General features: G+C 45.5%; 1 protein-coding gene across 5 annotated transcripts in view; it reads left to right on the top strand.

Annotated features, from left to right (window-relative positions):
• The window catches only part of atf7ip (activating transcription factor 7 interacting protein), a 26,688-nt gene extending 477 nt beyond the window's left edge, over positions 1–26,211 (top strand). Inside the window, exons 1-15 of one of the 5 annotated variants that reach the window (XM_068591953.1) lie at positions 1–59; positions 13,487–13,544; positions 17,354–17,406; positions 18,366–18,929; positions 19,032–19,464; positions 20,731–20,909; positions 21,011–21,148; positions 21,266–21,337; positions 21,445–21,521; positions 23,121–23,185; positions 23,747–24,406; positions 24,603–24,704; positions 24,817–24,894; positions 25,056–25,138; positions 25,284–26,211. The exon at positions 1–59 is cut by the window's left edge and continues 477 nt beyond it. In XM_068591953.1, the coding sequence (XP_068448054.1) occupies positions 18,372–18,929; positions 19,032–19,464; positions 20,731–20,909; positions 21,011–21,148; positions 21,266–21,337; positions 21,445–21,521; positions 23,121–23,185; positions 23,747–24,406; positions 24,603–24,704; positions 24,817–24,894; positions 25,056–25,138; positions 25,284–25,742 (2,904 nt within the window). In that variant the 5' untranslated portion in view covers positions 1–59; positions 13,487–13,544; positions 17,354–17,406; positions 18,366–18,371 and the 3' untranslated portion in view covers positions 25,743–26,211. Of the gene's footprint in view, positions 60–851; positions 950–13,486; positions 13,545–17,353; positions 17,407–18,316; positions 18,930–19,031; positions 19,465–20,730; positions 20,910–21,010; positions 21,149–21,265; positions 21,338–21,444; positions 21,522–23,120; positions 23,186–23,746; positions 24,407–24,602; positions 24,705–24,816; positions 24,895–25,055; positions 25,139–25,283 lie in introns of all 5 variants that reach the window. The other 4 variants (XM_068591952.1, XM_068591950.1, XM_068591951.1 and 1 more) reach the window with 4 other exon arrangements.
• The last annotated feature ends 50 nt before the right edge of the window (positions 26,212–26,261 follow it).

Here is a 26,261-nt window from a genome sequence, read left to right as displayed (position 1 = left end):
AGACGGTCTGCGACGGCTCCAAACTGAAAATCGCGGGAACATTGCGACGCGAAAAGTCGGTGAGTCGTGGTATTGCAACTAGCATGCTAGCTACGCACCTGTTGTATGTAATGGGAATAGATTATATGCTTCTTGGATCTCTGGCTTATGAATATGCACGTTTCGTTTTTAATTAGAATATTTTGGATCTGTTTTTGTCACATGTACATTTGTTTCAATGAAATTGTGGTTGTAGCGGTGTTAGCATTAGTTGTGTTAACAAGCGGTTGCTTAGATACTAACTTCTATGATTAAAAGCTAACATCAATTAACCAAATTTGAACAACATTATTTTCTTTTCACTTTAAAAGGTTGCATGTTTTTATTTTTACTTCGGGGAGATTTTGTGAAAGCAGACTCGCGTGTTTTGCAATCGCGTCAGTTTAGCGTTCATCACACTTTTGAATTCTGATTTATATCATCATGAATATGACATTACAGCTTTTTGTTCCTAATTACATAGGTAATGTATTTTTTTAAAATAATAAATAAACTCTCTTTTCCACATAGCTACAATTACAGCATTACGCCAATTGTGCCGCTAAGCTGTGGTTACTTGTTTAAATAACACTTGTATACGCATACACACAAGTATACAAACAAGAAGAAATATGTGACCCAGTTGACTGTTGAAGTATGAAATACCCCTTACACCATTTATGTTCCCTAGAGTCCAACACAAGGGATCAAAAGTAACTTCCCTATTTAGAAACTGAAGATCGTCTTCTATGTCTTAGAGATATTTAATCCTCACTAAAGTCAGCTGAAGCAAATATGATGTATTTGTACATGGTGTTTTGGTACTGAAACAGGCAGCAAGCAGATCCAGCATACTGCAGAGGGGACAGTTTAAAGGATGGGCAATAAGGAAGACATTTTGAAGAGAAGTCTACCCCAAGATAATAAGCGGGTAATTAAAAAATATTAGTATTTTTAGCTTTTTCACCCTAATCATTGTCTTTTTTTTTAGAGCTTTAATGAAGCGTGTGTGGCCTCTTCTAAAACAAATCCTATAATTGTATAGAGATTTTAGAGAGTATTGCCAAATTGAAAGTTAACACTAAATTGAGGTCTCAAGAGCATTGAATATACAAAATGGGCTCCACACTGCTGCATTATCTAAAGGTGCAGTTAAATCCCCCCTCTTGGTCTGAAGTGGTACAGTCCAGTAATTTTCCATGCGCCACACTGTCCTAGGATGTGGGTGTGGCTTAATGTCAATGGTAATGCAAGAGTTTAGCAGTTGTAACTCACTGCCCTGTCCTGTGGGTTTCTAAAATAGACAAAAATCTGCAACTTTTTTCATTTTGGTGAAGTGATGTACAGATAAGTGACCAACATGCTCTATCAACATTAGAACTATAAGTCAGCCACAGTTTTGGGAATTTCTCAGTCTGCAGACTGTTCATTATACTGTTGATCATGTTCATCATATTCATAATGTTTTACAAAAAATAACCCAGTTTTGTCCACTTAGTAAGCTTTTTTCAGGTTTGCTTTTACCTCATGAGAACATGGTACATTCCTGTCTCTGGTTTCCCCTCCCCCACCTCGCCCAGTGGCAGTGCTCACATGGTGCACTTGCAATTCATTGTCTGTTTTTTTTGCTGAAGAGGAAGCAGCCTGGAAAGGCTCCTCCTACATTTTTTTTAAAGAAGCCTTTTAGTAGATAGACGAAATATGATTACCATTCATCTAATACAACCTATGAGAATGACCTAATAATTGCAGGGCTAGCTACATTCAAATATGTACTACATTATATTGTAGGAACATTTAAGGTTCTATATGGCTTTAGTTTAAAAATTAGATGCCCAAATGTCCTTCGTGTGGAGAAAAAAAGAGGACTTTGTGCCTCAGTGGCACCTTTCTCAGTCCTGGTTTATACAGGTCTGGAGCCAAATGAAAGTGAGTGATGTGCAGCTGCTCGCTCATAAGCCACTATAGGTCCATGGAAACCAGACACATTTTTGTTTCCGTATTAACAGCAATACAGATCGGTGAATTCAACCACACAAATGAGATAAATGTAAATGTTACATTTGCTCACATTAGGCATTATTAAAAAAGGGTGTATAACACCTTTCATTTCAGCTTAAGCCTGTCACTGTTATATTAGATTATAAGAGAGCAAATGGTTATCTTGCCAGATGTTCCATAACGTCTTCTATTTAAAGATTAACCCACGTCACGGTTGAGAAATCTGCCAATTTTTATTACTAGAAGAGAGCTAACATCTGTGAACATGCGACTGCAGGTATTGAGGCACTGCAGGTATTGAGGCTCTGTAACACTGTAATATTAATTATTTATGAATTCCAAAGTGTGTATAAAATGCAACATAAACGCTTATTTATCTGTATTCTTTTAAGGTAACACATTATATGCACGTATGCATTCAATGTAACAAATGTATTAAGCAGAAAGTCTTCAGCATATGATTAAAATGTCAACCCAGTCCAATTATTGGCGATATAGGCTGTAGCATTTCTGCTTCATTTCAGTGACATTTGTACAGTTCGGGAATGATACTAGCTTCCAATCGTGCATTTTCAATTCTGTTGCTGGAAAAGGTTGTACCTAAAATTCCTCTTGTTTATTTTTACGTTTTTTGAAATGTGCCAAGTCCACTAGAACCAGTTTGTACCAGCGACAGCCGGTTTCTTTACTTTAGGCTGTAAATGAGAGTGATAAGAAATATGATCTTGCTTCAGTCTCAAAACACCCCGGTGTTTGTTATTCATTTTATATGTTGCCATGCTGATATTTAGACCGAATGGCCCGTTTTAAATTACTATTTTGCTTTTCAATCATAGCCCATAATAAATACTGGTTCCTATTTTAGAGGAGCCCTATTTAAAACTGTTACCATGTTTGTGATTTTTTATGGAGTGCATATATATATATATATATATATACATATATATATATATATATATATATATATGTGCATATATATATATATATATATATATATATATATATATATATATATATATATATATATATATATATGCATATGCATATATATATATATATATATGCATATATATATATATATATATATATATATATATATATATGCATATATATATATATATATATATATATATATATATATATGTATATATATATGTATATATATATATGTATATATATATGTATATATATATATGTATATATATATGTATGTATATATATATATATATATATGCACTCGCATATATAACACACTAAAAATTCAGTCACTACATTGTAACATGTAAAAGTATTTGCTTCAATAAAAGACCATTTCAAAATTTTACACTCAGTCATTTCATTGATTTTTAAGTTATTGTTTTTAGCATGCAACGGTTATAGTAAGAGCTTTATGTAGCCGCAGACATCTCAAACATGTTCAGACTTGCACAAATTACATCTGCCTAGACTCTGTCTCCTCCCATTGCCTTTTGCATTATGTGTCAGTGTGTCTGCTTTTGTCATGGGAGCCCACTGCCTGAATTTAGTAGCGCTAAACCAAACCTTTCCGCACAATATTGCCCTTTTACTCCCCTTAAAACATACCTATAAATGGCAATTTTACATGTCGCACATGTCTAAATAAGGCCCCAATTCATAGCAGCGACTTTATGTCTGTAACATGACTCAATTGGCATTTCATTAACGTAAAGCGCACAGCAGGGCCAACGAAAAAATGCAGAGAAAGAAACGCACATCTTCTTGTTTGTCTTATTAAGAGCACTGTATAAACTGCCACAGTATTCAGTTATGTCTCCTTTTTTTTGTATTAAAAGAAATCAAATCTGTTTCATAAACTACTGCGGATGAGCCTATTTTAAGTCTTTAAAAGAGATTGTTTGCCTTTTGCAGGGTGAGGAAAAAAGAAGGAAAAAAACATTCACATACAAAGTTATGAAAACTGATTCAATATATATATATTGAGTATCAATTTTCTTTAAAGCATTTGAGCGACTTTGAGTTCAACAAGTTAGCATCTTGTCATTCTATGCATGTGTGCTGTTGGTCTTTATAAAATATGCAGTTGATTTCTCTATACAATAGATGAAATTAATGAGAAAATGGGTTCACTGTGCCTCATGCTCACAATGATGATTATGACTTTAAACAACAGAATAAGATTTAAATATATCATGGATGCAGCCTGAGGTGTAATCCACACTAATACATATTTTCATTTTAAAATGAAACCGATCTCGTCAGGCACAAGCTTTCCAGCGCCGTTTCAGAAACGATCTGCGTACATACTAACATGGCTGAAACCACACATCACATGACCATTCACTCTGGGCGTGGGCACGCTAGTGTAAGCATGAAGCAGATTTGTCTACTCAACGGCTGATTGCCTAGGTAATGCCCCCTGGACTCACTGCCCGGTCGGACGAAAAATGCAATCCCAATCACTTAAGCGGTGTTAGCATTTTCAAACGTATTTGTGTGGCTGCTGGGAGTTGGGAGTGTTTTTGAAAGAGCGATGTACAAAAATATTCATGTAGATCATGCAACTTTTAGGTAGCGCTGACTGTCACTTTCAGCAATTAAAACAACGACTCTGGCCAAATATTATTTGGGAGGGAAGTCGAGAATTGATACTTCGTCACAAAACCATATGTAAACAGTTAACACAGAATATATATTGAAGTACATGGGATTGCTTCACTTTTGTTTTTTTAGTTATACTGCCATTAGTATTGACTACATTTCTAATATGCTAAAAACACTACAACCACAAGTGATTTGTAGTTCTAACAACTCCAACAGAGGGCTATCTTCTCTTAAAAAAAGATTTATTCCAGCAATATAAATTTCAGAAGTTGCATCTTCCAAGCTCATCATTCATGTTGTATGAATAATTGTTTTTGCATTTATAGTCTTTAGCATTTAAATCAAGAAGAGTCCAATACAACAGAACCTTGACTTAAAGTATGTCTTGCATTGTTTGGCTGCTTTACTGTACTGTTTGTGTAGTCTGTGGTTTTTTGTCCCAAACACCAGATGTACCGAAAGTTCAAATATTAACTGTAAGCTAGCTAGCAACGCACGGCCTTGTGTGTCTGCGTGTGTTTGAAGTTTGTATGTATGTATGTATGTATGTATGTATGTATGTATGTATGTGTATGTATGTATGTAAATTGCTTTGCCATTTTGGTCTCTTAAATTGGCTTCGCTCTCCATCTTTAGTGGGCAGATTTCTATGCCTTTGTCGATTTGTGTTTGTGATGATGGTTTTGAGGCTTATGGTTTAAAAAAAACAAAACAATTTGCAGGGCTGGCTAGCAAGTATAAAGGTGATTATACTTGTTCCAAACAGCCAAGAGCCAAACAGCTGCCGGTACGGGCTCTTCCAGGCTGCATTACACTGCCTCATGGATCAGGGTGTAGAAGTTAGTTTGGGAAAAGAACAAATGGTGGGATACAGACCACAGTTATCAGATAGGTGTCGAAGGAGTAGGTTTCTGAAGCTATTATCCGACAAGCCCTTCTAACAGACTGAAGCTGACTCGTGTGAGGATGTAAGAAGCTTGATCTTGAAGTGTCTTCATTGTCAGACCCTTGCAATACTTTCTCTCTATTGCTGGAAGTTACAACTCGGCTTGTAGACCAGAAGAAAGATGGACCCTTTTAGTGAAGAAGAATGAACTGCTAATGAGGACAGGATCACTCAGCTGCCTTCATTCACCATTGTCATGCAGGAGTGGAGGGTTTGGAAGTAGGAAGAAGCAGTTCCCTTCACCTCCCTGCAGACTAGTACCAGAGTGTTAAACTGGGAAAACCTTGAGAGGTTGAAATCCAAATTGACGGCAGCAATCTGGAGTTGCTCGGACCAGAAGCAGCTCAGCATACGGAGGGAGTTGCATGCGTCCATTTGGGACCAACCAATCGCAAGACCATTGGCTAACAACCGACAAGCCTCTTAGAGCATGGGGCTATACAACATATATGTCAAAAAGCAACCAGTCTACAAGGTAGTTTTAAATCAATAAAAAGCTAAACCTTTTTGAGAAGATTGTATTTTGGGCACTGTATTCAACCAAAGTCTGCTTGAACGTGATCTAGAACGCTTCGGAAAGTGGCGGCTGTAGCTCATGGGAATGAGTGGTCGTCCTTCAACCACAAGGTAGTCGGTTCGATCGCCAATCTCCTCATAGTTCGCATTTCGAAGTGTCTCCGAGCAAGACATCTTCTGCAAATGGTTTGCTCCCTGGGCAGTTCACTAGAGGCAACCCACTGCTCCTTTTAAAAATAATAAGGATGGGTCAAATGCAGAGAATACATTTCCTCACTGTCCCGTTGCCTACAGCTTCTACACTCATGCTTTCAAAAGCTTTTTACAAGACAGCACTTTTGCTGCGATCGGCCATTTGTTGTAGGGTCACACCCAGTTTACTGTCCCAAGTTGGTATCACCCGATATTGATAATGTTGATTGAAAGGCCTCTGCAGGCAAGCAGAGTGCAGAACCCAGACGCTATTTTGAAAATAGTAGGCGGTGGCAGGCGGGTCGACGGAAGAACGCAGCAGCACGGGAGTGAGTCAGGATTTCAGTTCAAACCACAGAACGTGCAGATGTGGCGGCCTTCCACAGCAACAGCATATGTCAATATGTAGTTTGAATGTGTGTCCAAGTTTTACCGAGCAGTATTTCTGGTGCCGAATGGCTGGGAAAGCAAACGTTTTATCGACTCGACGACGAACCCTAAGGAGGGACACAAGCACAGGTGGTGCCTCAGCATCAACTGCTAGAGAACTGCGAAGGAAAGCACTAATCCGATAGAACGACCCATCCCTGATGGATTCACTAGCGGACCGGAAGTGGCCGGGGAGTGGATTTAGAATCTTTGCAGCCTTGCTGTCCGGGCTAGGCCCTAGCGGGTCTACGGTGGTGCGCGACTGCTGCACTCCGCCCAGCCCTTCTTGTGCGGACAAGCTTTGAGTAACACATTAGTCACACACATTCAGGGATTGATTTTACAAAATCTTGTGCGCCATTGTTTTTACTGCGTTACCAAACAGCTAATGCTAATGAATGAATATCCAAATAGTTGACTACTTGGCCACACCCCTGCTGTATACACCGCACATATTAATTTACATTTTGCTGTTGCAATCCACTTTTCAAATGTTTAGCTCTATCCAGTCATAAGCTAACCTTACTCAATGAAGCCAATCAGGTAAAAACAACTGAGCCGGTGGAGCAAGGGTGCGTGTGCAAGCAGGCGACAAAATGTAAATAGCGAGGAAAAATGAATACAATGCAGATAAGGAGCTCTTGTTGCTCAGCTGAAAATATATCTAGTTCATTGTTATTACAAACCGCCCATAATCAACCTTTTTCAGTTCTTAACAGATCTATTAGCTTTAAAACAGGAGCTCAGTGGTAAAGTATTAAAGCCCACCTCTCGATTTGATTGGCTGACAGTGTGACATTGACAAGTGCTGCGACTTCATTCCTGGTGCTGAAAAGTTGTGAATATTTGAACTTGTGGGCCTCTCAGGAAACCACGAGAAGGGAATGCGTGGCTCCACAGGAAAACTGGTTTTGCGGGTGTCGCGTTTCTAGTGACACGTCTCCGTTTGATCGAGGTCTGAAGTTACATTTAAAACTATGAAACACAGAATTCAAATTCCAATATTTTGGATTAGTTTTCCTCGTGGTGTCTAAAATGATTGCAGACTGATGTTCTGTTGAAGCCTAGCTAACTGGTGAAGATCACAAATGTAACTGAAAGGTCACATTGAAGTTTTTTAAAATGATTAATACTAAGGATTATTATTTTTTTTTACCATGTAGAACACTGTAACTTCATAATACAGATCTAAAATAAGTTGATAAATAATTTCATGTTAAAATCAACATGCAAGATTACAGTTTATGACTAACCCCAAGAGACCAAAACAGCAGGGAGACTAGCAGCAGTATGTAAAAATAAATAAATATACTAACAGGGTAGAGACAGTCAGCCGTGCTCTTAATAAGGGGATTTTTTTCTGCTGTGGCTGCGTACACAGCAGCAGCCATTTTGTGTTGTAGCATTCACTGCAAGCTATCTATTAAAGGGAAAAGGGGATAGGGAAAGTGTCGAGCAGCTAGCTTGTTGACTGATCCAAATCCCTCAGCTGGGGGGATTGTTAGGAGGACTAGACTTTTTTTCTCTTGTTCAACATAGGCTAAGTTAGTCCATGACGTCTTTCCACGACATTCAAATCGTTTGGGGAGCTTTGAGTTTGTCTTTCACCTCTCTAGCTCCCTCCCTCGTTGGTGAGAACACCCTTCTGCTGCAATGGTTTAGTCCGTGCCCGGCTGTACAACTCCAGACTGGAGCCGACTGCTGGTGTGGGGGAGGGGTGCTGGCGCTCTATGTAAGGCTGTGGACTTCAGCTCTGACTGCCTGGTGCTAGCTATAGCTTTTGGGATCTGATTTTACTTGTAGTTACTCCCAAAGATTGTCTTTAGGTTGTCAGAGTTTGACCAGAGACAGGAGGGAGCAACTGCATGCAGATATTTCAGTTCTGAAATTCACCAAAAAGTATTTTGTGTTACCATGTCTTGAGTGAACCTGGGTTACTTTTTATCTTGAACCTAGTCTTTGTTTGTTTATTCTCTAGTATGACAATCGACGTGTATTGGCTTTTTATGTCGCCATGACAGGAGCCTCCCTGAAGCGGCGCATGGCTGAAGAATAATCACCATGTGCTTGCTCAATTCACATGGAAACTCCTGGTTTGGCCCACCCCCACCCTGTTTTTCTTCCCTCTTTTCCTTCTTCCCCAGCTCTTGCTAGTCTCCACTTTATTCAAAAGAAATCACGCGTACAATGTCTGGGCAATGGCTTTCTGGAGAGAAATTTAGATTTTTGATTTTTTTTTTTTTGACAGTGATCTTTTGACATGTTTACATCCTGTCCATTTGTCAACATCATGTGATGTTACAGTGGCCTGGAGTGAATGAAACCGATTTATTTAGCTGCCATCAATAATTGGTGTGTCTCTCTTTGGGATCTAAATTCTGACCGACGTGTCGAAAAAAAAGTATTAGTGAAACTAGATTAACATTTGAAGGAAACATGCCCTCTTTATATGGCTTGAAAACAAGACACATTTAGCAAACATGAAGGAATGTCACAGGAAGACCTCTGGCTTCCTGCTTGTTGAATAGCAGCAAACCTAACTGATCATACGGGATTGCAGTATGTGGTAGACGACGTGGACATGTGTTCAGTTTGTTCTGCAGGCTATCATTGAGATTTATGTGAAGTGCATTGTGAGCTAATGAAATGGGAGCGATTCCACTTCAGCTCCATTCGAACGTATGATTCATATTTACTTTACGGGCAGTTCACGATTGTTGATCGTTATGCTACAGATCCAAAATGTTTCTCTCAGAAATGTGAATATTTTTTTATGTACAGCCATGAAAATTACAATACTAAAATGCAATTGCTGCACTGTATCTCTTTTATTAATTTAGACTATGTTAAATGAATCGGTCATACTGCTCGTGGGATTTTACATCTAAGTGCATCCATCCATCAACACACCGTCTACACCTCTCACCCTGGAGACCGGAGCCTCTCCTCGGCACGCATTGGCTGAGAGGCAGCTTCCACCTGACTTGCGTGGGTCTCGACTGCGATCGTAAACTCCATTACCCAGAGAGAGAAAAAAGACACCATTTCTTGATTACTCAATCACTGCTCGTAACCAGGTGCTGTTGGAGGGAAATCAGTCAGTGAGGGAACGTCAATGGAGACTGGTGTGACTGTTTTTGAGTAACAGCCTGAACTGTTGACGTTCAATAAGTCAGTAATAATAGGGTTTGATCCTCCAAATAGGAAGTACAAACAGCAATTTAACAGCATACACAGTAAGTGAATGTGATGACGTCTTGAGTGGCCTCCACTCTTCGCAAGCAGTTCGAATAGAGCGAAGCCGGGATCGGTGTGACAGCCTCATAAGCTGGCTACCTTGTGTAGAAAGGTGCAAACTATGCTTTCTTTGTTTGATTCATCTAAATATTCCAGGAGGTCCATTCAGGTGAAAAGTTATGTCCCAGGGAGCGTTCTGCACACAGGAGTGACTTTTGATGACGCGGTGCTGCCGCAACAGGACAAGATGTTGTGCTAGATGCAGCAGGGCTCTGTGTGGCTGCGCGCAGCAGACCGGGTGGCCATTTTGAGTTTCAGTGGATCCAGATGCAGACTGCGAGCGGTGGGGGGAGGGGAAGACTGCGCACAGTGCGCAGTAATGTTGGAATGCAGACTCATGCTCTCACTGGCTGACATCTTTTTTTTTTTTTTCACCCAGTGTTTAGCCTCTATATTAATGTCTGAAATGGTATTGTTAACATTTGTTGTTGTTGTTCATTGAGACCAACGTCACACTCTGTGACTGACGGTTGGAGACAGCAGCGTGTCAGGTTTACTGGTTGAAGCTCCAACTGCAGCCGGAGGGGAAAAGGCATCATTTTATTACCCAGTTATCGAGACCTAGGTTCATAAAACTTTTAGCCGGATAACTCAGACCTGAGAGAGGTGACAAAAGGGAACTAATTGGTTTAGTTCGCTCTTCAGCTATAGCTGAGGGTGTTGCTTAACAGCCTTAGCAACAACAGTGAAGCTCTAAACCAGTGTGTCTTATGTATGGAGATAACATTATTTTAAATCATTAAATCCCATTTGCTGTTGTAGAAGTAAGTTTTTGTTGAGTTTTCCCTAAAGACCCATGTGTGAGTATGGAGATTTCTGCAGATACTGTGTTTTTCTTTTTTTTCTTTCTTTTTTTTTTTTTTTTTTCTTTCTTTTTTTTTTTAGGAGGCGGGGTTTGTTATAGGCTCTGCTCAAGCCTGTGCTCAGCATGCTGCTCGCGGCGCAGTGCTGGTGGCCATTTTGTTTTTCTGCAGTAGCAGAAAGGGGGTCTGGTCAAAGAATGCTCAGCAAGGTTTTATTTGCTCTCACCAGGGCTTCTGATGTGGTTAGTAGAAGGTTTCAAATGACAGTTCACTGTAATTAATGCATCACATTATCACTAATGCTGCTTTAACGGTGCATTTCCTCCGTTTTGAGTCTCAAAGACAAAACTGGAAATTACTTCAATAAACTATTGCGTGAAAAAAACAAACAACCGGTGAGAACTTGAATTGGAGTACGTAAAAAGGCACCAAGCCAATTTCTCAGTCTTCAGGTGAGTGTCCTTTGTTTCCTCTTGAGTAAAGAAGCACCCCCGTGTTGGAATGGTTCAGTCTATGTACCGGCAGCCCTCCCTGCTGTGGGAGAGGCCGGCCGCTGGAAGCTGCTTAGTGTGTCATGTGCTCTCATTTTGTTGCTGTGCGCAGCTAGCATTGGGCTGTGTGGCTACAAGGCGATACGCTTGTTAATAAAGAATGATCAACCCAAAAAATACTACAGCACAAAGATATTACTGGGGTAAGCTGGTAATTGGAGTCAACCGTGAGAAGTAGTTGTACTCATGTTTCAGAGGCAACATGCTCATTTGGCTTGTATGAACTTGTTCAAAGACATTACGTAAAACATTAAGCCAGCAAAAAGAACAACGATAGTGTTTCATTTATTTGCGTCAAAACTGAGTGAAAATGTAACTCCTCGCCCCTCATTCAGCAAATCTTCAACTCTACTTTGTTCCATTACTCTTTTCCTCTTTTGTTTTTCAATGCCCCACCCCCACTCGTCCCCCCCGCCCCACGCCAGAATGGTTCATTCCATGTTTGGCTTGGAGAGGCTGAGAGCGAGAGAAGGAAAGAGAGAGACAAGAGAGAGAGTGTGAGTGTGTGTGTGTCTGTGAGTGTGATAGAGAGAGTGTGATAGAGAGAGGCGGGGGAGGGTGCAGCAGCCTGTGAGTTGAGTGTGCTGTGGGTGTGCAATTTAGCGCTGGCTCTGCGCGGCTAGCTAGCCCCTGACTTAAGTGCACATTGTGCTGCATTGTCATGCAAACGTGTCTTCATTTGTTTTGCATGTGCTTTATAGGTTATTGTTTAATGGCACACATGAGAGCTATTTACTTTTGATACATACATATATATATATACATACAATACATGCATACATTTTTCAAAGCCTGTGTTTGTATTCTTTTGAACATGTTTCAACACAGTGGCGAAAGAGCAAGAGACATTGATGGAAGGACCTCGGGTGTGTAGCCAGATGTTTCTGTAAGACAAAGGAGGACGTGGTTTTTGATTTGTTTTAACAAGTGGAACATAAAGGCAAACTGTAAAACCGTCGGTGGCGTTGATTTGCATTAGTTCCTGATGGAACCTGCGTAGAGACGGTGGCTTCTTCACTGATGCAACAGAAGAGCCGTCGCAGCCACATCGGGATCTTTAGCATGTCCAGGGTTTAAAAACAACCAGGGTTAAAGGAGTCATGTGACCGATGCGTCCCATCAGCACTCTGTCAATTAAGTATGTCATTAGTTTTTCTTTTCACCAGCAGACTCTCGTCACCCTGTAGCATGATCTATAAGAGTCGATCCGTGCGAGATCACATTACATTGTGTGTAAGCTCTGGGCCACAGCGGTCAGGTCATCGGAGGGATAGTGGTTGGCTGAGGCTAACCTGCTCAGCGAGTGCTCAGTTTCTTTGCACATACTACCTCGAGTGACCACGTCACATGAAAGCAGTTCAGACAAGAAGATCCAGACGCGAGAGGCAATATGCGTTTCACTGAGTTTGGCAAATTTCCAGCTATGGCATGGTTTCTAATTTTATCTTTATAGCACCGGAAGCCATCTTAAAACAAGGACAAGGAAATGATAGATTAAAGACTTTACTGTTTAACCAGCTACACAGAGTGACACCTACGGTTAAGTAATAAACTCCTGGAGTTTATCTGTGGAACAGTCTTGTCCTGGGCCTTTTTAAAAAAAAAAAGATCAATAACCTGCCTTTGCCTATGGGGTTATTTTAGGAATGAGACACCCCCCCCCCCCTGCCCTCTGTCAGAATGGTTTAGTCCGGGCTGCCTGTAGATTTCCATACTGTGGACTAGTTTGTGCTAGAGTTGGGGGATGGGTGTTGCTAAGCAACAGTCTGTGCCGTGTACTTCCCCTCTGTCTGCCGTGCGCTGCTAGCTAGTGCTGGTCATGCCAACCACCACACTGCACCGTAAAACATCATAGACACCAGATTGAATTAGCATTTGTGGTACCTGCAAGTATACCATGCACTCAATTTAGTCGTCAGAAAAGGAAAAACGCGTCTTTTTAGTTTTTGGTTCATGTTGAGCATTAATGCAGACTGCTGTGTCAGAGGCTTTGACCTGAGTTTCCCTTTATTTATTTTTTTAAAGGGTTCAGTTCATATGCGTTATAGGCCCACACACCCTTTCCTAGCACACACCCCTGCTAGTTACAAGATGGTCTAGTCCTCAGTGAGCTCCTCCTCCTTTCTTTCATGTTCTCCTGCTGGCCTCAGTCTGCTCCCACAGCCAACAAATGCGTGGAAGGCCTCAATCCCACATGTGCCGCTAAAGGTTGCTATATCTTTTGTTTTTAAAGCATGTTTCACATTTCTCTGTCATTTAAAATCTAACTTGGTGTTTTGTCATTGCAGCTTCACACTGTGCTAAAGTTTAGCTCTTGTGCCTTGCAGGGAGTGCTGTACTAGTGGACCAATGTCAAGTTTTAGATTGTTTGCTTTGAACAGGAAACATGAATTGCTGACATTCTTCGTATGTAGGGAGTCAGTAAGGTGTCAGTGATATAGCCGACATCGGGAAAGACATTTCTGTCCCTGCAACAGCGGGTCAAGGCACGCATCGCTTGTTCCTGGTTGCGCGCACATCTGCACGCACGGAGTCACGCGTGTGCTGTGAACATTCACACAAGTAGACTGTACATGCATGTGCTCATAGCACCGTGGACACATTTGTAATTGTGTGATCCAGCGCTAACGTGGCATCTCATTTCAGATTTTCACGCAGCACAACATCGCAACCGTTCACATAGAAGTATGTCTTTCTTGAAAGAGGGTCCCACAGTGTGTCACGTCTTGTGAGGTTGTGTTTGTGTCCGTGGAGTGCGCGGCTGTGGCAGGAAGCTTTGAACAGGATTTGGGTATCCTCTCGTCGCTAACGCAAGCTAGCTCTAGAAGCGTTTTCATTGTGCATCTGCAAAACTGATGCTTGAATTATAATTAGTTTTTAGCTTGAAGTGTCGGCGCTCGTGGCTCCTGCTGCCGGTGCGTTAACGTGGTTCACTCACGTACAGTTGTGTGTGTGGAGGAATAGGTCCCCGGGTTTTTAATGGAGCTCAGCGATGCTTTTTTCAAAAGCTGGAGTAGCCCGAGCTCAGCGGGATACAATAAACAAAGGTTTGGAAATGGATTGGTCGTCGCATCTCGAGTACCAAGCCGTTTAAAAAAGGGCTCTCATTTGTACTCGTCTACTTTGAGCAATCACTGGTATCAAAGATAAATGATTCCTCCATTAAAAGACATGTCACAGGCTTGATGCAACATGTTCTGGCGTGTTGCACATGCATGTTCCCAGCCTGAAATTACTTGAGCTGTGGGTTTGTGATCAACTTTTTCCATCTTCATCTAAACGGCTTTGAATCACATTCAGCATGCTGCTGAAGTACGGCTGCATCCTCCACATGTGAACCAATAATGTGACTGTATTTATTTGTTTATTGTCCTGAAGGAGAGGTTCCATGTTCCTCTCAACTGTTTGGAAGGAATGCCACGTTTGTTTGCTTGGCGGCGCTCTGAGCGGCGCTCGTTCGGAGTTGGAGAAGCTCGCAGGCCGAGTCTGACCGAGTGACCACTTCATGGCGTTTGGCCAGCAACTCGGTGGCCAGTCACCTGGTGTTGACACAATGAGTTGCAGTGGCAAAGTTCTGAAACAACAAGCCCTGATGTTGCAAGCTGAAAGGAAAGCAGTTGTCAAAACCCAGAGAGAGAGAGAGAAAGAGGGAGAGAGAGAGGCACAGGGTGGACATCTCTCCTTGTCTGCTATTGGTGACGCCTCCAGCATCACATGAAGGCATATGTGAATAATCCCTTCTCGTGTTTGGTAGCCTATTCATCAAAGACGCGGCGACAGACATAATCTAGTCCTTGAACAATATCAAGATAGTTAAATAAATCATTAAACGGCACCGGCGCTTGTGCAAGCCCTCTCTTCTGTGCATTGAGATCAAAGTATGTTGAATTGACTGCAGTTCAGCGCAGGATTTATTTATTTTTTTTATAGAAAGAAATGAAATACGCAGACACTCCATGGAGGTCTATGTAATGTTTTGTGTCGGCGGTATCGCAGGAAACGAGCATGACTTGGTCTGATGGAGCGCAACTTCAGACGCCTGCGCTTTACCTTTTTTACGAGACACACTTTGGGAATTAAAACTTAGTTTGAGTTCATCCAGCTTTCAGGTGCAAGTCTGAATCTACGCGTATCTGCGGCGTAAACCTGAACGGAGTCGGCGTTTTCTAATGCAGCTTTTGATGACCTTGCTTGGCAGCAATGCCACAATCGGCGTGTGAATACTCGTCGCACACGTGTAGCGTCTGTTTTCTGCACTTCGCTGAGTCATATTCCTCAGCGCACTAACTAATGGAGGAGCAATATTTCTCAATATGGGCTTAAAAAATGAGTTATTGGACTCAGCACAGTGCTTCTTTGGTTAATGTACATTATAATGTATCAACCCCAACATGCTAAATATTAACTTGGTCACCCAAAGCAGTAACAAGGGGCTGAGGTTTAGCTATTGCGTGCATCATAGTAGTTGGACAAAAGAGAGAAATAAACATTTTAGTAATGTTTCACTGGGAGTCATGTAAGGACTTCTCTATGTGCTCCATGTTCTCTGCTTTCAGAAGCATCCGACCAGCGCAGCGGTCTTTAGCAGGATGGTGCTGCTGCCACTTAATCTCTCCGAGAGAGAGGATCCAGTTCAGCTAGCTACCGGGAGCTCAGCCTGGCAGCAAAGAGCACAGCTGTCGGCCATTTTGAGTTTCTCCACTGAATCCAGGCGCAGAGAGCGAGAGCGTGGTGTGGGGGAGGGGATGCTGCTGCTCTGCGCAGTGTGCAACAACATTGGAATGCGAGGTGGCGGGGATCGTGCTCGCAACCTCCACCGCTCTTTTCTCATTGTGTTTATCCTTTTATTTCTTATTTATCACTTTGTTTGTTTCCCTCCTCGGGTCACACTGAAAGCCACGATGCTGCAATATCTTCTTCGGGGGTTTGTTGTCACCGCAGGCTGCATGAGCGCAGATATGGAGGCAGATTGGACTCGTGCGTGTGCGCCAGGACCCGAGCGCTCAGCGTTACAGTTCACGGTAAAGGCCCGCCGCACTTAAGTCGGGATCGGGACCGTCGGTGACGTTGCACTTCCCCGTCTCCCGCCCCGCACACGCGTGACGAGCTGCAAAATGCACACGGCTAAGTTCAGAAAAGGACCCACTCAGGTGGCTCCGTCAGCTGCAGTCCTGCAGGCCGGCGATGCGGCTGCAGCAGCGGCGGCGGTGAAGCTAAGCAACCTGCAGGGGAGACGGTGGAGAACTGAAGCAGCTCACTGCTGCCGGCACATCCCGCTGTAAAGGTTACCTGAATGATGGCTGGCTTTGCGTTCTGTTCCCGCGGCGAAAACCGACGGGACGGCCCTGCCTTCACACGGTGTCCAACACGTCAGGATGACTGCTCTTTGTGTTGACGTGGGGGGCGTCGACAGGCCGATCGATCACAGGAACAAATTGTGAATCCCTCGTGGTCGCACGTTTCTTGATCTCATCTTCACTGAAACGCGGCCCGGGGAGGTGTATGAACGCCTCTTTCTTGCAGTTCCTCTCTTTCTGTCCCTGTTTTTCATCTTTTTTCTGTGTAATTTGTTCGAATGCCACGTCTCTAATTGGCTTCTGTTAGCCTGCACATAGCTTATGAGTCAGCTTTTCTGCATCAACTTGTGGTTTTGGGAAACATCCTGTGAAGATTTGTTGGCAAAGAAAAGCACGATTGGAGTAATGTTGAGACGTCACTGTCCGATATGTGTATTATTTTTTTTCTTTTTTGTCCACAAAGGTGGTCAATGTATTCCTAATAAACCTCCAGTTTGGTTAAATTCGTTGTGACCCCGTGAATGCGTATCTACTCCTGGGGCCACAGGCTCGGTTTCAGCTCAAGGGATGGAGATAGGCTGCTTAATTCACAGGAGCTAAACTTCAGGTTCCTCTTCCATATGCATGCTCCGTGGATTTAATACATAGTCGATTTGATCTTTTTAAGTTTGAAGCAGAAATATAGACTTTGCTGAACTTCTGATCTCTCTTTCCTCTCAGGTTGTGGAAGGATTCTGTGGTAAATCAATGACCGAGAACCTCTCTGGTTGAAGGTGAGTTATCCATACGTAATCTATTCAGTGTATGCGCTGCATGTTGTTTAATATTTACGGCACATTTCTTGTTTGCTACTAAATGTAGAATGATAATTTTACTGCAGTCTTCTGCAGCGCACGGCTTTGATGCATTTAAAACCAGTTTAAATCTTCACGCACACGTGGGCATGTAAAAATGAATCCACATGAAGTGAATGCACGTGACATCTGACAACTAGCCTAAACACTACAATGTGTGCAACAATCAGACCTAAGTACGTAAAAAAAAATAACAATCCTCCAGGTTTTGCATAACCTCTTCACTGCTGCCAACACGGCCTTGACTCGCTCGTTCTGATTCGCCGAGGGCTGAACCAATAGGGTTGCAGGGGGATGAAGGGAGGGAGGAGGAAGGTTTGGTTGCTGCTGTTAACTTCAATGTCATTTCTGTTCTCGGGATCGGGGCCTTCGGTAAACATAAAGTCCAGAGGTTCATCAGGAAATTAAGGAAAAGTGGAATTAGTCAGAGCAGCTTCAGACTTTTTCCTGAGTGACATGAAACGAGCCTCAGTGGCTCACTGCGCTGCAGCTCGGCTGCCGTCACTGCCGGACAGATCCACCGCCGTGTCACCGGGCGGTGAGGATCCGTCTGACTTTAGCGCGGCAAAAATTTTTTTAGTGAGGACTCAGGCTGTCGGGGAACCGACTGGTTCGCTTTGCAGATCTCTGTGAATCAAGAAGCTTCCAGAAAAGAACAAACAGGAAAGCCACGGGGGCTCCATAGTGACCTCTAGTGTTTGGTCTGCAACCCTGCAGCCATTCCTGGACCATGCAGTGCGTAAAGTCCAGGGCAGGCTCATGAGCGGGATGGACTGTACTTTTCCTGCCACCGACTCAGTGGTTTTTGTACATTTTTGTCTTCCACCAGATTCACCGAGCCCTCTGATAGCATCTGATCTCTCCATGTCCCTCCGCAGGCCGCAATGGAAGTTGTTGTGACCGAGGAGAAGAAGAAGATTTTCCGCGCCAGGAAAACCATGAAGATCAGCGACCGACAGCAGCTGGACAGTCTCCACGGCGGTTTGTTGACAGCCGGTCCGGGTATGTCCAACGCGTCGTCGTCGTCGTCGCCGCCGCCTCCGCCTCTAGTGAACGGCATGCACAAAGAGGACGGGCCGAAGGCGGCGGACCGGGACCAGAACAATGCCTCGGACTCCAACTCCTCCCAAGCCACGTCCCCCGCCTCCCCCGCTCCCTTCCTGTCCCTCAATCTGTCCCCGTCCCCGGCCTCCTCGCAAAGTCCGAAAGAGAAGGACGAAAACCCCACAACTCCCACGTCGCCGTTCCACTCCCTGAACTTTGAACTGAAAAAGATGGACGAGGGGGAGGAAGAGGAGAAGGAGGCGGCGGTGGAGGAGCTGAAGGAAAAGAAAGTCTCACCGGCGTCCTCGTCAAAGGAGCCCGTCGCACCTGCATCAACAGAATCTAAGGAAAACCAGGAAAAAGACTCTGAGGTGCCCCCAAAGATGGAAAAGAAAGAGGTGAATGCCCAGAATGCCTTGGGAACTTGTACGAGGTTAATGTTGAAGTGTGGCCAGCTTAAGAGTCCACATTTCTAATGAATTAATTATGTTCTTCCCCAGGAGGACCAGACTTCCACAGTGGAACCAGTCGAGGATTCGTCGAAGAATTCAGTCAAAGCGTCGTCTCCGTGTTTGCCGGCGCCGGCGTCGGGCTGCTCAGAACCAATGGACACGACGAGTGACACGACGAAGGCCAAGGAGCCCGCCGCCGCCGCCGCCGCCAAAGTAAAAGAGGAGAAGCTTCCTCCATCCAAATCCACCACTTCCAATTCCTCTCTTCCTTGTCCTGCCGCGTCTCGTCCAGCGTCCTCTTCGAAGGATCTGAAACAGGAAGAGGAACTCAAAGTGGGGGACGTAAAGGAAGAGAACGGCGTGAAGAAAGAATCGAGCGGTGAGGAAAAGATGGAGGTGGACTCGCTCAAAAAGGAAAAGGCCGAAGTCGGACAGACGAAAAAGCCGTCTCGGCCCTCTTCCACTCCACCGTCTCACACAGGTATGAGAGAGAGAGGACGTCGTTCAATGTAAAAACCAAACGGCCGTAATGTCGGAGATGTCTTTCAATATTTGCATTACAGCAGAGCTTTAAGTCTCTCAGCGTGCGAGGCTTTGACAATGTTTTGGTTCAAAGAGACGCTGCATTACGTGTTAATAAGATATCATTTAAATTAACACGCAAACAACATTCTTGTTGGAGCCTCGACCTTTAAACTCCACCCTCACGCTGTGGGGAAAAAGTCTTTCCGTCACAGATGTGTAGTCTTCAGTCGTCAACGCCAAGATGCACGAGTGACGTCACGGCGAGCGGCGACCTACTTCCTGTGACTGTTAAAATCAAGCCTGGCTTTTAGGATTCTGGAGCAGAACCTCACATTTATCAAGTTTAGTAGATTAAATGGGAGGGATGTTACCGAAAACATGTTATATGTGATAGTCAGTCTCCCACTGTGTCTGAAAGCCAGAAAAAAGCTTCCTTGGTTTTTATGGGCATTATAACTTCTATGGCTTGAGTTTCAGTTTCTTTTTAAAGGTAAAAATTGATGACTTTCATGTGTTAATGTTCATAAATTATAATATTCTAAGGGGAGGTTGTTGGGGACTTTCTTCATTTTAGAAAGAAACGTTTAACATTACTTGTTCTTCAGTTCAGTTACAAATGAGCCGTCTTCACTGCAAAAACTTAAATCTAAGTAAGATGAAATATCTTAAATCAAAGCATCATACGCTTGTTTTTTGATTGACAAGATATTTCTTATCAGGCAGTTTTAATTTTAGAGCATTTCACTTGTTTCAAGAAGTCTTGGCAAGTCAAATTTTCCTGTTCTGTTGGCAGATAATTTGTCTTATTTCAAGCAACATTTCCCTCCATTTTATTCCTTTTTTTTCTTGTTTTTGGAAGCTGATTTTTTTGCAGTGTTGGTCTGATGTGGCAAAACTCTTTGGTGAAAAGCGAAGAATCCTCCAAAGCAGATTCAGTGTGTAGTCATGTGTATTTTGCAGGACCGTCACATCTGACAGAGGTCCGGTTGTTCTCCGCTTCCTCCTCCGATGGTTCAGTTTAAATGTGATTGGACTCTAAAGACTGTGTGCTGTGAGGCTACCTGGCTCGTCCAGGTTACAGTGAGGCATCACCTGTAAACATGCGGTTAAACACAAGGAAGCCATCGCACGTTTTAGTGTTCATGACGTCCGTTTTGCATGATGACCCTCAGCGTATGCGTACGAGGTACTAGTCTGTGTTTGTTGTTTCCCCCCCGAGCAGTGCAGGAGGACAAGGGCGCCACGTCGGGACTGAAGCGCACTCTGTCGGAGGGCTTCGACAAAGATGGACAGACCGTGAAAAGAGAGGGGAAGCGGCCCAAGGTGGAGCGCCAGGAGCTGGAGGCCAAACTGGAATTCAAGTTCACCGCGAAAGCCGGCGGCCACCACAAGTTTGAAAAGGTTTGTCAGTCCGAGCGGCTTCGACGCCAGCGGGTCGTTCGTTGCTCGAACGTCGCCCATTTTCCTTTCCGCTAATCCTGCTTCCTGACATTCCTTCTCAGATTGTGCAACAGCTGGTCGACGAGCGGCTCAGGGCCCTGGAGCTCACCATTTTCGACAAACATTTCCAAGAGCTAAAGGACAGAGTGGACAAGATCGACTGTGCCAGCAAACACCAAACCGCCATCGCCACGCTCCAAGTGAGTCGACGGTGCATCGCGCGCCGTTAGATGAGTACGATGCAGCGATGGAGCTGCTGAAAATCACTTCCCCCGACTCTAAAGGTCCTCTTCTCCTCTCTCCGCCGCTTTGTTTAGGCCAAGATCAACCGCCTGACGAAGAAGTTCGGGGAGGCCAATCAGGCGTCGGAGAACAAAAGGAAACAGGAAGTAAGAAACAGGTTCTAATTTTTGCTCGGCGCTGAAGTCTTTGCACCCCGTGTGGAAGCGGTCGGGTCAGAAGATGTTCTGACGTCATGCTGTCCGGTTCTCCGCAGGCCCTCGCCGCCGTCACCGCGGCCGCCGCCGCCGCCGCCAAGACCACAACCGTCACAAACAGCCCTCAAGGTCAACGGTAAGTGTGTCCGTGCACAGCGCGAGATCTCCTCCTACGTGCCGGCCGGCCGTACCACACACGTGCTTTATACACGTTTGAAGATTTTCTTTATGTTTTCTGAATCGCCTCAGTGCAGCCTCACGATTGCCAGACATCTTCATCAAAATTCACGGCATGGAAGTGTTGAAAGGTGTTGTCCTCTGAAGCATGCGGCGGTCGGTTCACTTTGATATTTTGTGTGAAATATAATTTGGCCTTTTGTATGAACGTGACAATACCGGACTGAAGCCAGTGCAACACACGGAGCCGTCCACAGCGAGAATAGTCGACATTGTCCCGGTTCGCTATCCGTAGTCACCAGAGACTGAATTCAAAAACTAAAGGACACAATAAAGAATCCTCCAAACCCCCAAAACCGCTTTAGGAACCCAACAGTCCAAGTCCCGCCTGTTCGGGTTGTCGGGATCTACTCTTTGACTTCCAAGTAGTTCTTAAGACTGGTTTGGAATAAACCAAACGCACACACGCGCGCACGCACACGCGTGTCAGTCTGCGCTTCGTACCTGCGGAGTAACCCCGCCCCCCTCCGCGTGGTCCAGGTCCTGAGTCTTGTGACGTTCTACAATGTGAAGCCGTGTCCTCAGGCAGTGCCGAGTGTGGTTAAAACTGCACCTCTCCTCCCAACAGCGTGCTCCGTCGGCAGACGGTAGAGCCGCAGCCGGAGACGCACAGAGCGGGAGTGGCGCCCCCTGTCGGTAAGACTCACGCACTGCCTGTCAAGAAGAAGAAGGGGGAGGAGGAAGAGGAGGAGGAGGAGGGAATGGAGGAGGAAGAGGACAAAGATATGTCACGACACATTGCCATGGCGAAAAAGCTGGCCGAGTACAATGAGGGAAAATGCCGAGCGGACATTAAGCTGCGCCCGATCACGTCCAACTTGGAGAAAGGGCTGTACCAGAACTGCAAGAGGAGCTCGGGCAACGCCAGACCCGACCGCTACGCGTCCTATTTATTCCGCTACCTCGTCCCGTACAACGTCTACTGCGACTGGGTGTCGAAGGTCAATTACATCGGGCTGCTGGGCAAGGCGGCGCTGCCCGCCAACCTGAGGAGGACGATGAGGACGTACATCGAGCGCCGGTTCCCCGGCATGTCGTGCGACGGCTGGAGGGAGATCCGCGACGTCATCAACGAAATCCTGCGCGTGGAGCGACGGCCGGAGTTTTTTCGGGAGTACGGCGACCAAACCGCAGCGTCACTTTGACCGCGTCGCGCCGCGGTGCACAGGGGCATTCTGGGACAATTGTCATCACGCATCACCGAGATTACACAAAACTTTTCCGCCTTTATGTTGGCATTTAGATTTTTTTTTTTTCGTCAGCGTTCATTAAAATTTCTTTCACGTTTAAAAAAAAAAGCCATCAGACGCTGTGATGAATGCTTTGATGAAAGGTCGTACCTGTAACGTCAATTATGAGTTGGAATCGCCCAAGAAGTTGTTAAAATATGACGTCTGTGATGTATGCAACTGAATAAAATGAGACCACAGCACCACATTCACTCGTCTTCCTTCAGTGGATCAAAGCGGCTCTAAGCATAAGCAATCTTTCTGAACAGGCCAGTCCGCACGTCCATGGAGGTAAAGCAGATTGCGACCAGCGTGTCTTCGTCCAGCCCAGTTGGTAAGTAGCAGGATTTCCTATTCGACTGGATGTTGTGTTTGTCTTTTTCCTTCCATGGTTAGAATAACCGGACGCACAATGTTTGTCTCCCCAATTTGTTTTTTCTACTCCAAAAAATAATTAGATTCTTCCCCCCGGTGGAGTTTGCATGTTCTGTGTGTGGTTCTGTCTGGATGCGGCGCAGACCGACTTAAAAAAAACCAACAATGAACCGACCCTACGGACAAGTGTTTGCCGCGTTGCCAAAGACGGAGGAGGGGCCGTCGTTAAGTTCAGTCGGTTCGACACGCGCTGAAAGTCATCATTAGTTACTCTTTGATTAATGGTTGCAAATAACCACCGACGTGCCCGCGGTCCAGAAAGTATTTAGAAATTGACTTAACGCATTGTTGGTTTTGGTCTGCGACTGTGTGTGTGTGTGTGTGTGATCGAGTGTATGGGGCATGTTGTTTGCATGCATGCGGTGAAACAATGCATAATGGCGAGTAATCTGCACCCTTTTGTTGACTTGAAGGAGCACAAAATGTCACGTTCTGAAACCTTTCTCCTCCCCCCCTCCAGTTAATTCCTCCCTGTCGGTTCCGATCTCAAGTCTGGCCCACACGCCCACCTCCAACGCCATGGTTTCACAGGCCCAGACCTTCCAGCTGATCACCACCACGTCGAACGCCGGCTCCAACCTGGCCACGGGCGTCACCACCCAGAGCCCCGCCGGCACGCTGCTGCTGAAGGCGGCCGGCGGCGGCAGCCTGATGGCGGGCGGCCAGCCGCTCCTCATCCAGCTGCCGCTGTCCATGACCAACGGCCAGGGCGGCACGCTGGTGAACATCCCCGTCTCCTCGCTGTCGGCGGCCGGCTCGCTGGGCAAGGCCAAAGCCGCGACGTCCACCGCCACGTTCATCCTCAAGCCCGCGCCCGCCATCACCACCTCGCCGGCCTCGGGGGCGGCGGCCGTCGCCACCGTGCCGGCGCTCCAGGCCTCCGCCGGCCACATGTCCACCGCCCAGCTGTCCTTCGCCCGTCCCGTGTACCAGGGCGGCGCCGGGGGGATAACCACGCCCAACGCGGGCGTGTCCGTGACCACGGCCCGGATGCCGGCTCAGTCGGTGGCGGTGGCGGGGGCGCTGTCTTCGGCCTCTTCGCCGGCGACCTCCGGACCCGCGGCAACGGGTTCCACCGCTCCGGGACCGCCACAGGGGACGTCTCTGACGTCCAAGACGGGTGAGGGCGGCACTTTGGTCAACACGGCTGTTTTTTAACGAGGAGGCGGAGACTCCGGGCTCCCCTGGTGCTGCCGGACGCCAATGTGCGCCGTTTCGGTTTAAACGGCAGTTTGCCTTTCTGCGCCGTGTGTTCACGTCGCCTCGTTTTGGCCAAACAATAGTAAGAAGTTGTTTTTTCTTCTTCTCTTTATCAGACAACCAAGCTACAGGATCCACTCCGTCCAAAGCAGCGGCTTCAGCGGGACGACCCAAAGGCTCCGTCATCGATCTCACTGATGACGATGACGATGTACAAGGTAAAGGGCTGAAGACGCCTCCTCCTCTCCGCCCCGCCCCCTTTTGTATATATATGTTTTTTTATTGTCGTCGCACACTGTGAAACGCAGTCTCGTGATATTGTACTTCCAGTGACGGGAGTGAAGAGTGCGACGGTCACGGTGCCGTCGCCCACCCAGCGGCCGACTCCCGTCATCAGCATCCCCAACAGTGAGAGCTTATTGTTTATATTGTGATGTGGTATTGGGACCAGCACATGCACCAGTGTAGCGACGCACTTGTGTCTGGCTATATAAATCAAATGAATCATTAAATTGATGACGCGTATTTTAAAACGCAGAATCTAAACGTCTGTAATCGTTTGTCCTCAGCTGCGCCGCTGAGGTCGTCCCCGCAGAGCATCCAGAGCGTTTCCAGCAATCCTCAGTTGACGGTCCACCACCGCCCCCTACAGGTGAGGACCCAGAACTGCATCTTACACGTTCTTCACTTACCTGCTATGCTGTGGTCAATGATCTTTGGGCTTTTTTTTTACGTAATTCAAGAATGAGCTCGAACCGTCTCATGACAATAGTTTTCATCTTTAAATTTTTTTTTAGGATTCTCCAATGAAAACTCGCCCCGCGGCCACGAGCACGCCGGCCCGGAGCTCCAGCGTGGTGCTGCCGCCGCTCCCCGCCGCGCCGGCGCCGTCGCGCCTCCTCCCCGAGGCCGAGCGGTCCTCGCCGCCGCAGCAGCCGCAGCTGAAGCTGGTGCCGAGCCAGACGGGCATCGTGCTGTCGTGGTGCGTCACGGAGACCGACCGCACCTGCGCGGCCGTGGACAGCTACCACCTCTACGCCTTCCACCAGGACAACTCCAACAGCGGCGCGGCGCAGCAGCACTGGAAGAAGATCGGCGAGGTGAACGCCCTGCCGCTGCCCATGGCCTGCACGCTGACGCAGTTCCAGTCCGGCTCCACGTACCATTTCGCCGTTCGGGCCAAAGATATCTACGGGCGCTTCGGCTCCTTCTGCGAACCTCAGTGCACCAACGTCATCAATTCCAGCTCCAGCTGAGCAGCTGAGAAGTGGAGGAGAAAAAAAACTGTTTTTAGCATTTGAAAGTTCTTGACTTCCTTTTACTTTTTTTTTTTTTTTTTGTGTTAGAAACTCAAGTATTGTGCATTGAACTCATACAGTATCTGTAAATATCTCTCTGCATAACAACTGGACTTCTGAATGAGTTGAAGGACGCAAGAGCAGACGGTTAGTTTTGTCTGGTTAATGTATGTATTGTATTTTTTGTGACTCAAGCTGTTGTATATAGTTGGATTACTTTGCCCCTCAACCAAGTCAGATATTTATGTTGTTGTCTCCTGTTCCTCTGAGCCGGATGTCTTTGCTTCAGAACAGGTGACAGGAGCATCCACGTAAGCTCAGAGTTACACAGAATTGTATTAATGTGTGGTAGAAACTGAATGATAACTTTTGTAAGTTCTGTCTGGCAACCAGACTTTGACAAACTCAATAAAAAGGTTTTATTAAATTCTTGGCGTATTCATTTTGGGACGAATGGCATCTTCTGTTGTGGGGTTC

This window comes from Clinocottus analis, unplaced genomic scaffold, assembly GCF_023055335.1.
Source record: "Clinocottus analis isolate CAN_PGR_092001 unplaced genomic scaffold, fCliAna1.0.p SCAF_26, whole genome shotgun sequence".
Classification (NCBI taxonomy): Eukaryota; Metazoa; Chordata; class Actinopteri; order Perciformes; family Cottidae; genus Clinocottus; species Clinocottus analis.
The sequence above is the reverse complement of the archived record's forward strand: the minus strand, read 5'-3'. Positions and strand labels throughout refer to the sequence as shown.